At 34.0% G+C, this 13,954-nt stretch overlaps 1 protein-coding gene and 1 long non-coding RNA gene across 2 annotated transcripts; one reads left to right on the plus strand and one right to left on the minus strand.

Annotated features, from left to right (window-relative positions):
- Positions 1–128: 128 nt before the first annotated feature.
- On the minus strand, positions 129–4,147 carry LOC143203672 (uncharacterized). The gene is made up of 7 exons (XM_076415926.1): positions 3,946–4,147; positions 3,734–3,895; positions 3,550–3,677; positions 3,241–3,493; positions 3,046–3,183; positions 340–567; positions 129–285 (listed from the first exon to the last, which is right to left on the minus strand). The coding sequence occupies exons 1-7, from the start codon at positions 4,085–4,087 to the stop codon at positions 158–160; spliced, it is 1,179 nt and encodes a 392-aa protein (XP_076272041.1). The 5' UTR covers positions 4,088–4,147; the 3' UTR covers positions 129–157.
- A 1,097-nt stretch (positions 4,148–5,244) lies between these two features.
- On the plus strand, positions 5,245–5,701 carry LOC143203673 (uncharacterized). Its single transcript, XR_013007398.1, has 2 exons — positions 5,245–5,387; positions 5,447–5,701. It is a non-coding gene; the product is annotated as an uncharacterized LOC143203673 (long non-coding RNA).
- The last annotated feature ends 8,253 nt before the right edge of the window (positions 5,702–13,954 follow it).

The raw sequence follows: 13,954 nt of genomic DNA on the forward strand, positions 1-13,954 counted from the left end.
TTTTTCTTCCAAAGCTCGAAGCAGAACAAAAATCAGTAAAAGGCACAGTCGCATCCTTTCCACATCTGATAGGTTCCTTCATAAACTGACAGAAAACAAAACGTTTATTTACAAATAAAAAAACCTCCAAATATATAGCAAATTGTTTTATTAAATACTATTTCCCAAATAATAAACTACCATCACATAGTACCTGACTGTAAGACAAGCTGAACCCCCGATTTCCATTATCGTTGACCTCGTTAGAATCCGTAACCACCGTCAAAACAAACGGTTTCGAATAACCTAGAATACATCATTGAGTAAACCATGGACGCGGCGAATGTTTTGATAACTTACTGATCACTGATGGAAAACCATTACCGCAGAATCGGTCAGCGCCCACGGGCAAGTCGGTGGAGACCAGAATCGGAGCCGGAATGACAACGAAATCCGTGGTGCAAGCTTGTCCTGTCGAACTAGCGGTAGTAGTACCAATGGTACCCGTTCCCACCGTGAGGAAGGTGTTGTCGTTCACAGTAAAACTGTACAGGTCGCTAGATTGGGACCACTGGATCGAACAATAACCTGTAAGAAATTATGTAAACACTATCACTGTCACTATCTTAAACATAGTTAAATCTCAAGCTCCGAAAGATTATATTCATGATTAAATTACGTCTCCTCTTATCGTCCTATAAGTCTGTTACCTGTGATCTCTAAAATGTTTGAATTTTTAATACATTAAAAGACTCGATAAATATTATTCCAGACCATCCGTAATAAACACGGAACAACAGAACAAATACATAGACTAGTCAAGAAAATTAAAAACCTAAATGATAAAAAATATTGCTCCGCTGTATTTCTCCATATATCTTAAGCCTTCGATAAGGTGTGGCATACTGGACTGCATGTTAAATTGAAAAAGCTCTTGCCCCATACGCACCTTCAACTATTCAAATCATACCTCACAGATAGACATTTTATTGTGAAGCAGGGCGACGAATACACTGATCTCTATCCAAAACATGCAGGTGTTCCGCAGGGCAGTGTTGGTCCATTGTTAAATCTATTGTATACAGCTGACCTACCGACCTTAAAAAACACTATTGTTGCAACATGTGCTGACGGTATAGCGGTTTTATCTTCATACAAGGATCCAATATCAACCACAAGAAATCTCCAACTTTATCTTAACAAAGTCGAATTGTGGTTCAATCATGGCGTATCAAAACATATAAGACAAAATCTATTCATGTGACACTCACCCTTTGTAGAAGAACTTGTAATAAATAAATAATTATAAACTCCCTCAAGCAGACAACGTTAAATATCTGGGAATGCATTTTTACCGACGTTTAATATGGAAAGTGTTGCGAGTCATCGTCGATGCCCCATATTACCCCTTATAATTACCCTTATTAACCCATAACGAATGTGATTCGAAGTGTTAGTGCGAAGTACTCTGAAAAACTGTAAACTACCATACGAACTGATTAACAGACACATGGAGTGAGATATAACAATCTCTAGAATAAGTTAGAATAGTATCCAGACTAAGATTTAGATTATAAGTTTGTACAGCAGATCACTTAGTGAAGTGATCTTCTACATGTCAGTAGAGTTATATTGTATAACGGAAATAAAAAATTACTTATTGCCCACGAACAGATTGTTGAAGTTCTAAGAGATTAATACAATAAATGATTAAATTACTTCACCAACGGTAATATAATAGAGAGCTATATCAATAAACAATAAAAGAAAATAATCAGGTAGGTATATCACGAGGTAGAGTATTGCGGCCAATCATTTACCTACTTTGCACATGTTATATACCACAAAAGGAAAGAGGCAACCGAGAAACTACAAGCAACAAATAACACCATACATAAATGGATCAAGGCATGTAGAAAATAAGTCACTGGATAGTTATAGGCGACTTTTTAAACCTGTTATCTATGGAATCAAATTATATTCGTCGAAAGGTAAAATAAACAAAATAAAATCAAAGACTCAATTTTCTAGGTTTTATTTATAGATCGATCGACAACGACTAAAAATAATGTGTTAATAAATGAAAATAGCTATAAAAAGTATCTGCTAGAGCCTCAATAGCATTATTACCTATATTTAGGTGAAGATCTTCAAGAAAATTAGTATAAAACTAAAAAGATATTCGTAATTTGCTTTTCTGAATTGGTTTATCAGCAAAAAATACTTACGCGATTTTTTATGATATTATAATAAACATCTGCTGCTATTGAGTTACTAGCTTTGATATTTTCCATTGAAAATAAGTTTTTAATAGTTGATTATCATGTAACTAGTTTTGAATGATTTACAAATAGACGGCTTATGATGAATTACAGAAATAAAGACAGTAAAATTTGCCAGAAATTTTACAAGACAGTCAATGATTTTTTTGTTTAATTCACTGTGTTCAATCTAAGTAAACAAACACTTGCGAGAATATTCTGGGCAGCTGAAAATATTCGAAAATTCGATAAAATTGAAGCTCAAACCGAATAAACCATTTCAATTAATGCACTTGATCAGATAATTAAAGAGAAAGGCTTGCTGTAGAAGCAGAAAAGTTACAAAATGGTCTTGCCATTAATAAAGAGCATTTATTGAAAACGTTATTTAGAGTATGTGCACAAAATAAACTAATGCAAATAAAAGCACATAAATAATCATCACCCAACGAGACATTGCATTAATTTTTTGGTTTCTATCTGATCTTTGGACCTTCTGCAAAAGATAAAGCACAAAGATAAAGATAAAACAGTTCCATTGGCTGTGAAGTTCTTCACTTTCCTGAAACCGTCATTTCAAATGAATGAATGGCCATCAAGATGACAAAGTAACACTATCTGGAGAATATTGGGGCAAATCTATTTAAGTATGAAAATAATAAAGTGATTTCGTAACGACAAACTATCAAATACAAAAAAGAGACAAAGGAATAAAAAGAGGAATATTAATAAAAATCCCGCAAAATTAATTCACAGTCAAGTATAAGCATCTCACTAAGTACGAGTAATTTCAATCATAACTTACCAGGCTGCATTGCAACACAAACTCCATAATTCATGTTAGCCAGCTGTCTAGTACCGTTGAGTACACTAGACGTACCGTAGTTGAAACTTCGCACGGTCCCGCTCAGAGACTGGTAGTACTGCAAACAACCAGAGGGAGCTAGAATAAACAACCAACCATCGAAATCCACGCCAGGAAATTCGAATCAATACAAACCTCTCCAGGGACAGTTACAGTTGATCTGGCTGATCCGGATGTTCCAGGACCTGGATGCCGAGGCGCTTCTCACGAAGATGGTCACCGTTATGGTGGTGTTTCCGTTGAAATCCACGTATAGATGTTGGCCGCTGTTCTCGCCACAGATAACGGGTACTATAGAGGCACCACCGGTGACTACCAAAGCGTCGGTGGTGCAGGTGCCGTTAATATTAGGCTGGGCCAAATTTAACGTCAATAAGTCTAGCCGAACCTGGTGGTATTAGAGGATAAAAGGACTCAGGAGCTGTATTAATAGGAAATATATACCTGGCAAGCATCTTCCTGCTTAATTATATGAAAGGCACAACTGCTTCCGCCCGTATAAGTAGCAGGGAACCCGGGACTCACAAAATAGGTGTTATTCAGATCGGAACTATCACCGCAAGTCTTTTGAACTGAAAACCTCCAACAATATAGTATCAGAAAAACCACCCGAATGTTATCGTCATACCTACACAACAAGCTCCGGCTCTGTTGGCGCAATAAGCCACGTTGGTACCCTCCATGAACTCGCACTCTCTCCTGGTGTAGCAGGTACCGACGAAACCATTTCCCGCATCACATTCGTCGTTTAAGAATCGTACTAAACCCACACCAGCGAAGAACGGGAACCCTACAATAGCGTTTCCGGTTTATTGGTACCTGGAGATCGAGAAAACTTACATGGGAACTGTCTGGCTGTTCTGTTCAACGCCAGCGAACTCAGACCGTCCTGGCCTAGCATCAGGTTATATCCATCTTGGGCACTGTCACCAAATATCACAAAAACAATGAAAAAAATGCCGATACCCAAAATAGGATTCATGTTCTTGTTAAAGCACGATTCTCGATGGGCAATGATGAGATAACTGTACTGACAAAACGCTCTCAGCAATTTCACACTAACATAATAATTATGCATAGGTTTGACCCAAATAAATCTCGATAATGTTGATAATTATCGAGGCAAACTATTACTATTAACACGTATTTAACGATGATGGAATATGGGTTAAATAGTTCTCTAAAAAAGTGACTAATAGTGTGCTCAAAAACAATAGAATTTGAGAAAAAGCTGTTTTAGTTTTTCCTCATAGTAAATTTGAGAATATTCAGTCAATAAGAACTTTTGAAAAGGGAAAATTCAGCTGAGGCTCACAGAATGGTGCTCATCTTGTAGTGTTCATAATGATAAGTGCTTAAGTGAGGTTTCTTCTTCATGTCTATGAATGTTTTCAACATGACTTAAAATCCCTTGCAGAGAGGTACTAGAAAGCACTGCATAAATAAAAATGGTACATAATTTGGCATATTCTAATATCCTTCAATGGCTATGAACAATGGGACTGGTCAATCAAATTTGGTTCAAGAGATGGATCTATCCTTTAACTCATAACTGACCTGATATGGACTTCAAGAATATTATCTTGAAACCACTGAGCTCATAAGAAAAAATCTGCTGAAGAAGAGAAGGAAGGTTCAATAATTCGGACCCTCAAAGACATCTCATGGCAATCTGACGTCAAGTTTAAAAGTTACAATGTTTTAGTAAAGCAACTTTTGTTGATGCCAAAATTGGATGGAAAATATGGTAAGAAGAAATCGCTTCGAATTGCTTTTCCACCACCATATATTTCATATCTCGTCATCAATAATTGCTGGCTCTTTACAGACCTTTGCTGGCTCTTTACAGACCTTTGCTAGCTCAAATGAAAAAATTTCGATATTGAAGCCTATTTTAAAAGCACCAGCAAATAGCTTGACGAAAAAAATACAAAAAATTAAAACAATTTACCTCTTGAAGGAGGGTTGTTGTTTTGTTAGTTGGTCCAATATGTGAATGAAGCTGTTTATATAAAATTTCTAACGAGAAACATTGAATATTTATCATAGAAGGGATCATTTTTCTTGCAAGAGCTGTAAACTCGCGCAAAAACTCTTTTTTCTGTTATTTATTGTCCATTCATCACATAATGTATGGACAGGAATGTTTTCCTATTGCAATTGAAACATATAAATAGCAGGAGGATCATAAAATACCAGTCCAGTTCCAATTACCTGCATTGCAATGATTTTAAAAATTTTCTTGTTGTGTTTAGTTATCGGTTACTGCTTGTCAGCTCCTGGTAAGACTGTTCTTGATACATTTCAGCTCTGTGTTGGTGTTTTATTCATTCTTTCTTAGGGTTTATTCATCCCTATGTCGCTCCGATCATTTACCACCCCCCCATAACGAAAATAGTGGTTCCTGCGCCTGCTATCATACCCGTATATACCAAGACAATAGTAGCTCATCCGTATCCTCTGCATCCGTGGCTGGGTTAGCTGGTAAATTCAAGACGACCGCATCAATGACGATATGACAGTTGCCTCCTTTGTATCATTCTTTACTTCTTTGTAAATATTTTCAATATGAAATAAACTTTACCCAGAAATTTGATGATATTACTTTTTGTTCTTATCTTGTTTCAATAATAATATATTAACTAAGATGGTAGATATTAGTCTAACGTTTAAGTCCTCTAAAATCTCGTGATACATTAATAAAACATCATAATAGATGATTCAGTAATCTTGTCTGTTTTAATACTATTAAGATGTCAGCTTGAACAATTTTTTGACTCTTCCTCGTAATTTTTATATGAACCAATACAAACTGATGAATCTATATCAACCTATGTAAAATTTGATGATAAATCAAACGATTTTTTTAAAATAAAAATCAATAATACACTTGTTATAAATAAGTTTGTGCTTAAAAAATATAGATATAAAATATTTGTAGATTTCTCCAAGTTTTGATTTTTTAGAAGAAAAATTAGCGCTTATTTTGGTCATTACAAACTCAATTAAAGATATATACGTTTATGAAAATAACAGGTTGGATTAAATTTGATGCTTTATTTTATAGCAAGCATCAACTTTTTTAAAGATTAATACATATAGATTTTAAAGAATTTTACATTAAAACGTTTAGTTTTTATATTATACAGATTTCTGTTTATGTGAGATATCTTAAAAATTATACATTCCAATGTAATTTTATATAGATATTTGTTTTTTACACACCGAAATACATATGTTTTCAGAGTTTTAGCTTCATCCGAGAGATAAAACATTTTGCCACTTTTTCCATGTATATAGTCGTGAAAATTTGCGATTTTTTGTCATTTTCAATTTTTTTACTGTCATTTCCGTTTAAATAATAGCAAGTTAATGCAAGTTACAGAGGTTATAAAGAATTTTATGCTGAATCGAATGGTAGTATCATTATTTGTCTAAAACCTTTAACTTTTAAGTTATATAATGAAAAACGTATTTTTAAAAATTGCTAGGATTTCTGTTTATGTCAGATATCCTAAAAATTATACATTCCAATGTAATTTTATATAGATATTTGTTTTTTACACACCAAAATACATATGTTTTCAGAGTTTTAGCTTCATCCGAGAGATAAAAAGTTTTGCCACTTTTTCCATGTATATAGTCGTGAAAATTTGCGATTTTTTATCATTTTCAATTTTTTTAATGTCATTTCCGTTTAAATAATAGCCAGTTAATGCAAATTACAGAGGTTATAAAGAATTTTATGCTGAATCGAATGGTAGTATCATTATTTGTCTAAAACCTTTAACTTTTAAGTTATATAATGAAAAACGTATTTTTAAAAATTGCTAGAATTTCTGTTTATGTCAGATATCCTAAAAATTATACATTCCAATGTAATTTTATATAGATATTTGTTTTTTACACACCAAAATACATATGTTTTCAGAGTTTCACGTTCATCCGAGAGATACAATTTGATATAAAAAAATAAAAATTTGAAATAAAGTATATAGTCGTAAACATTTGGGATTTTTTGCCATTTTTGTATATTTTGCTGTGATTTCCATTCAAATAGTCACACGTTAATGAACATTTTACGAATTATAAAGAATTTTACTCTGAATCGAATGGTACTATAAGAATATTTTATATAATCTTTGTTTTTTAATATATACGGGAAAACATTTATTTATTTTTTACAACTTTCAACAACAAATTCAGCTAAAAAATAATATATTAATAGAAATAGCAGGTTTATGTTAAATTTGATGCCTTATTTGATGGTAGGCCTAGATTTACTTAAATGTTAACGGTATAAAAATTATGGGAATTTGAAATATTTTTGAAAATCTTTGAACCGTTTTTTTTAACAACTAGTTATAGATGAAAACCTAGAGTTTCATTAATTTTCGTAGATTATGTAAACAGGGAATAATTGGAATGAAATATTTCTTAAAAATAACATTAACTGTTTTATTGACACAATCTTTGTTTCAATATGAAATGTGTTTAAACTGTTTAAAGCTAGTTAACTGGTTCTTTGGTTTGGTAACTTGGTAATAACAAAATAAGTCTATTGTACAACTCCATCAACACTAATATCCCATTCCAAATTGTCCGATTCCTATCATGGAGAGTACCGGACGCTTGTAATAGTCACGACGGAAGTTCCTTTCGGAGTTCTCTTGCTCGACAACCCCAACTCCCGAGACCATCCCGTCCGATCTAAGAACAGGTTTCTTCGAGAGGTTCTCGTTCTCTTCGTGGTAGAGGTGATGGTTCTCTTCTTCGGGCGGTACGTCCAAGGCGAGTGGTACCGGCGAGTCCAGGAGGCCGGGTCTTTTCAGGTTCACGTCCTGCCTGTAGGTTTTCTGTCTGGAAGCCGTGAACTCCGCCGTGGGGTCCAGCGAAGCAGCGTTGAGTTTCTCGTTGATGTCAGCTGGAGCGGCCAGCGCCACCTTCACCAGGATCACTGTCAGGCCGATGGCAGCCAAGATACGCGATGCGGACATTGTCACGAAGCTGGAGCGACGCGGAACTGACTGTCCCCATCTGCTCGGCGTCAGTTTTTATACGGACCACGAAAAAATCTCTTAATTCGGCATGGTACCGGTACTTCGTTGAACCAGAGCCGTGGGAACGACTGCGTCAGCCGGGCCGTTTCGGGGAACCATTACGTCGAACAATGACAATTTTTATTTGGGATTCGTGTCGTTTAGTTGTTTTTTCCTGGTGGAATAACTGTTCGGCTTCGGAAGCTCGAAAATCGATTGTCTCGCTGTATTAGGCGGATCTCTCTCCAGCTCGTTATTTTTCTCATCCTTTAAAGTGTGTCAAAGTGTTACTTCCTCCTTCCGCCTTCGTTCGTCTTCATTTATTATATACCTGGTTTCATCTATTTAATATTTGAAATCCTTCTCTTGGTGCGTTGGCAGTACTTATGGATGTATAATAATAGTATACTCAGGACCAGACGGTACTAATTATACATTATGGGAGATTTCAACAGTAGAGTAAAAATGACAAAGTGGTCCAATATAATCTGAAAATATGGAGAAGAGAAAAGAAATGATAATGGTAAAAGGACACATACTTTGATCATAAGAAAATCCGTTAATATATAATGAAGTAAAAAAGTAGAAATGAATAATCAGTCATAGACTATATATTTGCAGAAATGTGAAACAGGATATATGTTGTTAAAAGGAGAAAGAATAAACAATGAATCATTAAAATAGAAACAGTCAACAAAGAAGAATACACAGAAGTTGGATGCCATAACAGCTTAAAAGTTGCAAAATGAAATTATAAGCAGAATTATTAATAGATAGATGAACCAATACCGACTGCTGTCCAACTCTGGAATTATTTCAAAAACTCATGATCAAATGCAGAAAACAAACCAATAAGAAAAGAAACCAAAGAAATATACAGAAAAAAACCGAGGATACATACACAAAAAAACAGAGTAATATACACAAAAAAACATGGATACAGTTTGGAGAAAGGATGGAGATAAACTGCAAATAAAACCTAAAAGTTTTATAAGAACAAAGCAATGAAGAAAGGAAGAAACCTCAGCACAAGCAGAAGACTCTATAGGACTATATATCTTAATAGGGAACCAAAGTGGTCTTAGTGCAATATCCATATATTTACACTAAAAATATCTTATTTATGAACTTTTATTAAGCTACAGTATTAGTCAAAATAATAATCTTTACACATTGGTGACATTTTGGATCAGTTCTATCACAACATATAAAAATTTTGAAGATTAATAAAGTCATTATGATAAGATGAAGCATATATTCTACAATACATTCATGTGGAGAGCTTTAATTTGCAAATACTGTGTTAATTTTGAAAAATGCCATTTTATGTAAAAGTTAAAAAGCATAAAAAATCTTTCAATTCTTTTGTTATTCTTGAAGGTTATATTTAGAAGCAATTCTACAATATACTGTATTCAATTATTTACATATAATTAATAATTACCATTATACGTGACTATTACAAACAGCTAGTAAGTTCTATGATATATGATGGTATGATAACATCTTGGATTGGAATTTTTGTATTAGATATGGTGTACCACTAATGTAATATTATTTTGTAATCTTAGGGCCAGGTTACCAAAATAAAAAAACTACCAATTTTCTAGACAAAACAGATGATATAAAGTGAAAGATGATGACTATTTTTTTTTCAATACCTTTTATCTATGGACCATTATTTATATGGTTTATTTTATATAACTATAGTTAATCAAATAAGCTGAAGTTCGTTATCTTAACAATATCATTGTTATTTAAATAATATTATCGAGAAAACTATGTACAATAATGCAATTACTTTCACAATTACGTTCACAGTATTTCCATCTCTATAGCCAAGCTTGCGAAGACTTTTCTAAACCAATATCGTAAATATCTTCATATCATTAATGATTCTAGCGATCCAACGTTACACCATACGCCATCCTTGAAGACAACTCGCACCATTTACAGCTAAATCCGTTCAATTTTCAGATTCCTAAGAACAGGAAAAAAGAATCGAACTATTCTAACATTGAATGTTGCTGTGATTGCTTTGGATTGGAATGGGCAACATAAAATGTTATTTAAATGAAATATATAACATATAACATCATTAAAAAATGAGAATAATTGAAAAATTATGTTAGAAAATTCGTCTTATTTGATGACGTGTTTCCGTTTTTTTTGCCATTTTGAAATATGTTGCTGTCATTTCCTCGCATATAATTATATATTAATTAAAACTACAGAGATTTTAAAGAATTTTACATGAAATCAAATAATAGCACAGTCACTTTTTTACAAGCTTTAGTTTTTATGTTATATAAGAAAAAATGTATTTTTAAAAAATAAGCGGATTTCTATTTATGTTAGATATTTTAAAAATTATACATTCTGATATAATTAAATAGACATTTTCATTTCTTTCATCTTAAAATGCATATATTTTTAGAGTACTAATAAAAATGTGCGCTTTTTTGAAATTTTCAAGTTTTTTTGCTGTCATTTCGGTTCAAATGATGGGAAATTAATGAAAATTACGGAACTTATAGAAAATTTTACCTTGAATTGAATGATTATATAATAATCTCCATACAGCCTTTAGTTTTTAAGTTATATAATTAAAAACGTATATTTTTTTAGGTGATCGAATTTCTGTTTATGCCATGTACCTTAAAAATTATGAATTCAATAGCAATTAAACATGAATTTTCGATTATTTCATATTAAAGTACATACACTTTTAAAGTATTATATATGAGTAGTATATAATTAGTCATGAAAATTATCGATTTCTTGGCCTTTGCAAGTTTTTTTGCTGCCATTTCGATTTAGATAATGGTAGCCTACAGAGAACGTATAGATAATTTTACACTAAATTCAAAGATAATATAATAACTTTTCCACAATATTTAGTTTATAAAATATTTAACTAAAATTATATTAGAAAAATGAGTAAATTTTTGTTTGTGTCAGATATCTAAAGAATTACAACTTCAAAAGCAATTTAACATGAATATTTTATTATTTCGTCACAAAATCAACTGAGAGTATACACATTTTAGTACATTCAATCACTTCACTGTTAATAAAGGCTACAGGGTATCCAAGAATCTTATGCTGAATCAAATGGTAGGTATACAAATATAATTTTTATATTTGTTAGTCCAGGATGTATAATTTTAGTTTGGCGAGCAAGAATGACACCCTCTTCGAAAGCGAGCTATTCTCAAACGTTCCTCCTAAAATGTCCAACAACTACCAACAAAATTTAAGGTCTTCATCAATAAATAATTAAAGAGCGATTATCAAGCCATCTTGACTTCACAAGTATTATTTCTCATCATCAAACTAAGTCCAATCACTTTTATTTATATTTTTGACCATAACAAATAAATTAAAACTTCATTAAAACTATCATACCTACAATCTAAATACTAAATTTTGATGAAAATTTGACAGGTATTATTTAGATGTTAGTATTATCCAGAAATCGCAGGAATTTATCAAGAATTTTGTATTTATGATAATTAAATTTTATTGATAATTAATTATATATAATATATAATATTTGGGCTAACTTATTATATGAAAGATATTTTTAATTTTATCGTATATAGTATATATATGCATGTTCTATTTCAATGTATTAAAAATAAAATAGTACCACCGATTATCAATGACAGGCTGGTAATAAAAGACCTAAATATAGTTTTCTCCACTCGCAAGGTGTCTAATGTCCGTCTAGTATTTCTACCACAGAAAAAAACCCAGAATAGTTCAAGTTGCAGGTCCTGTATACATATATAATAAGGTTCTGTCGACGGGTACAACGAATATTTAGTTTGTTAGTGCCCGAACCAACATGTCTTCATCTATTTTGATTTTAACTGTGGCAATCATGTGCGTTACTACGGTTATGGCCCAGTCGGGACCGAGTTATGTGTCTGGAGGCTACGGAGGTAGTCACGACGCCTTTAGCAGGACCTCGGTAACCCACCAGAACAGCCACATCGTCCACCATGCTCAAGTCGCCCAACCAGTGGCCCACGTACCAGTGGTCCATCATCACCCGATAGTCTCTCATGGCTATGAGCACTATTGAGATTAATCATCACTTCGCATGACCAATTTAGTTGACAAATGGTGAAATAAATAAAATCACATAAAATCCCTATTAGTTTTATTTTAATTACAACAATTACAAACGATTCATACTATATTTTTTCGTTATCCTTCTTCACTACCTCCCTATTGTCGAGTTTCTCGATTTCGGTCTTGATATCGAAACCATCATCGCCGGCGACCTCCTTATCCTTCTTGTGCCTGGATAATCCGAACTCCTCCAAGGTTTTCGTTAGGTTCTTAAAGTCCATGAATGGAGAGCTCTTTAGGAAATGATCGCTGAAGAGTGAGTGATCCCAAAATGGTCGGGAGAAACCTGGCAGTGTTGCTGGAGGGATATAATCCATGGGTTGGCCCAGAATGTCCTTCCTGTATATGAAACTACCTGGCAGGGGGTATCTGGGCTGATAAAAGTGATGAGGTAGACCGAAATATGGGACTCCATAGTAACCGTGATAAGTTAGGGAGGGTTTCGAACTTATTGGGATATAAACGGGTGGTTTAGGAGATGGGTTATGATAGGTGAGGACTGGTTTGCTGTACAAGTCTTCCCGGTAGGAGTAGCTGATGGGGTATGGGGGTGAATGGGGTCCTGGATAAGCCAGGACGTTCCCCGATGTCGACAGAGGATGAACTATGTACTGATAAGCCCGAGCCGGCTTCAGCTCGTGCCCTACAACAGCTGGGGGATGGAAGGGAGTGGGTGGTAAGACTCCGTAACTGTAACTGTGATCCAAGACGGCACCACACACCACCACTAGCCACGAAACCAGCACCAATTGTTCCTGCATTTTGATTCGATCGCACTAACGTCTATCCCGAAGTGTCGGGTCTTTTTATACCACCAAAAAGATCGCATTTAAATCGTTAAGTAATTATCAACGGACCCATTGTTCGTCTGATCTGGTCGTCGTCGTATTATCAGCGCGGCTATCTGCGTTTGTCATTTTCACGGTTGGTTCGTTCCATGTTTTTTTTTCCTCTCCATTTCAATTTCACTTTCGGAAGATTCAGCGGAAAAAGCTGACAGATAAGGTTCGTCTGCGTGATTCATCTCGCGCTCGGTAATCGGCAAGGTTCGATTTCCGCCAGCTAACCGTTTTAACGAATTCCGAACAATGCGTCTCTTTCATAACCTAATCATAATGATGGATAATTAATTGTTTTCCTTTCGATTGTTTTCTAGCCGTCGGCTTTTTGGGCTTTTGACGATTTCAATCCCAATAGTTATTCGGCAAGTTTACCTTTGTGCAACCAATATTTGGGATTATTCATGATATACGTTTAACTTACTGTCTTTAGCGACGATTTATAATAACTACGACTAATACAACCTGTCAAAACAGTCATGATAACTAACAGGTCAATTGAAAAGTCTCCGGGCTGACACATCGATGGCTCTACTAGAATTAAATCCATATAAATTTAATTAGTCCTAACCCTCAAAAGATACGTGTATAAATTTGACAGCTGTCGGATCACTAGTTTGTAAATTGTAGCATTCTGAGTGAAGCAACGTTTGTTATCGCGAAAAAAAGTTCAGAAAGGAATTTCACATGTAGATAAAATATTGCTTTTTGAAGGGAAAAAATACAGTTGAAGCAAAAACTTGGCTTGATGCCGAGTTTCCGGACACTGCCCCGGAAAATCAACCATCAAGGCATTACCAATAATAACTTAGCATACCTAGCTAAGTTTAG

The sequence above is a fragment of the Rhynchophorus ferrugineus genome, unplaced genomic scaffold, assembly GCF_030347505.1.
Source record: "Rhynchophorus ferrugineus isolate W39M unplaced genomic scaffold, kcgeb_rfMv2 rfM10, whole genome shotgun sequence".
NCBI classification, from domain to species: domain Eukaryota; kingdom Metazoa; phylum Arthropoda; class Insecta; order Coleoptera; family Curculionidae; genus Rhynchophorus; species Rhynchophorus ferrugineus.

What these genes read in the sequence shown, in the direction of transcription:
- LOC143203672 (XM_076415926.1), bottom strand. Translation starts at nt 4,087, where the DNA reads ATGAATCCTATTTTGGGTATCGGCATTTTTTTCATTGTTTTTGTGATA. An exon ending in AGCCGGAGCTTGTTGTGTAG is followed by an intron (nt 3,678 to 3,733) that starts GTATGACGATAA and finishes GGAGGTTTTCAG; the next exon opens with TTCAAAAGACTTGCGGTGAT. An exon ending in TGGTTTTCCATCAGTGATCA is followed by an intron (nt 286 to 339) that starts GTAAGTTATCAA and finishes GATGTATTCTAG; the next exon opens with GTTATTCGAAACCGTTTGTT.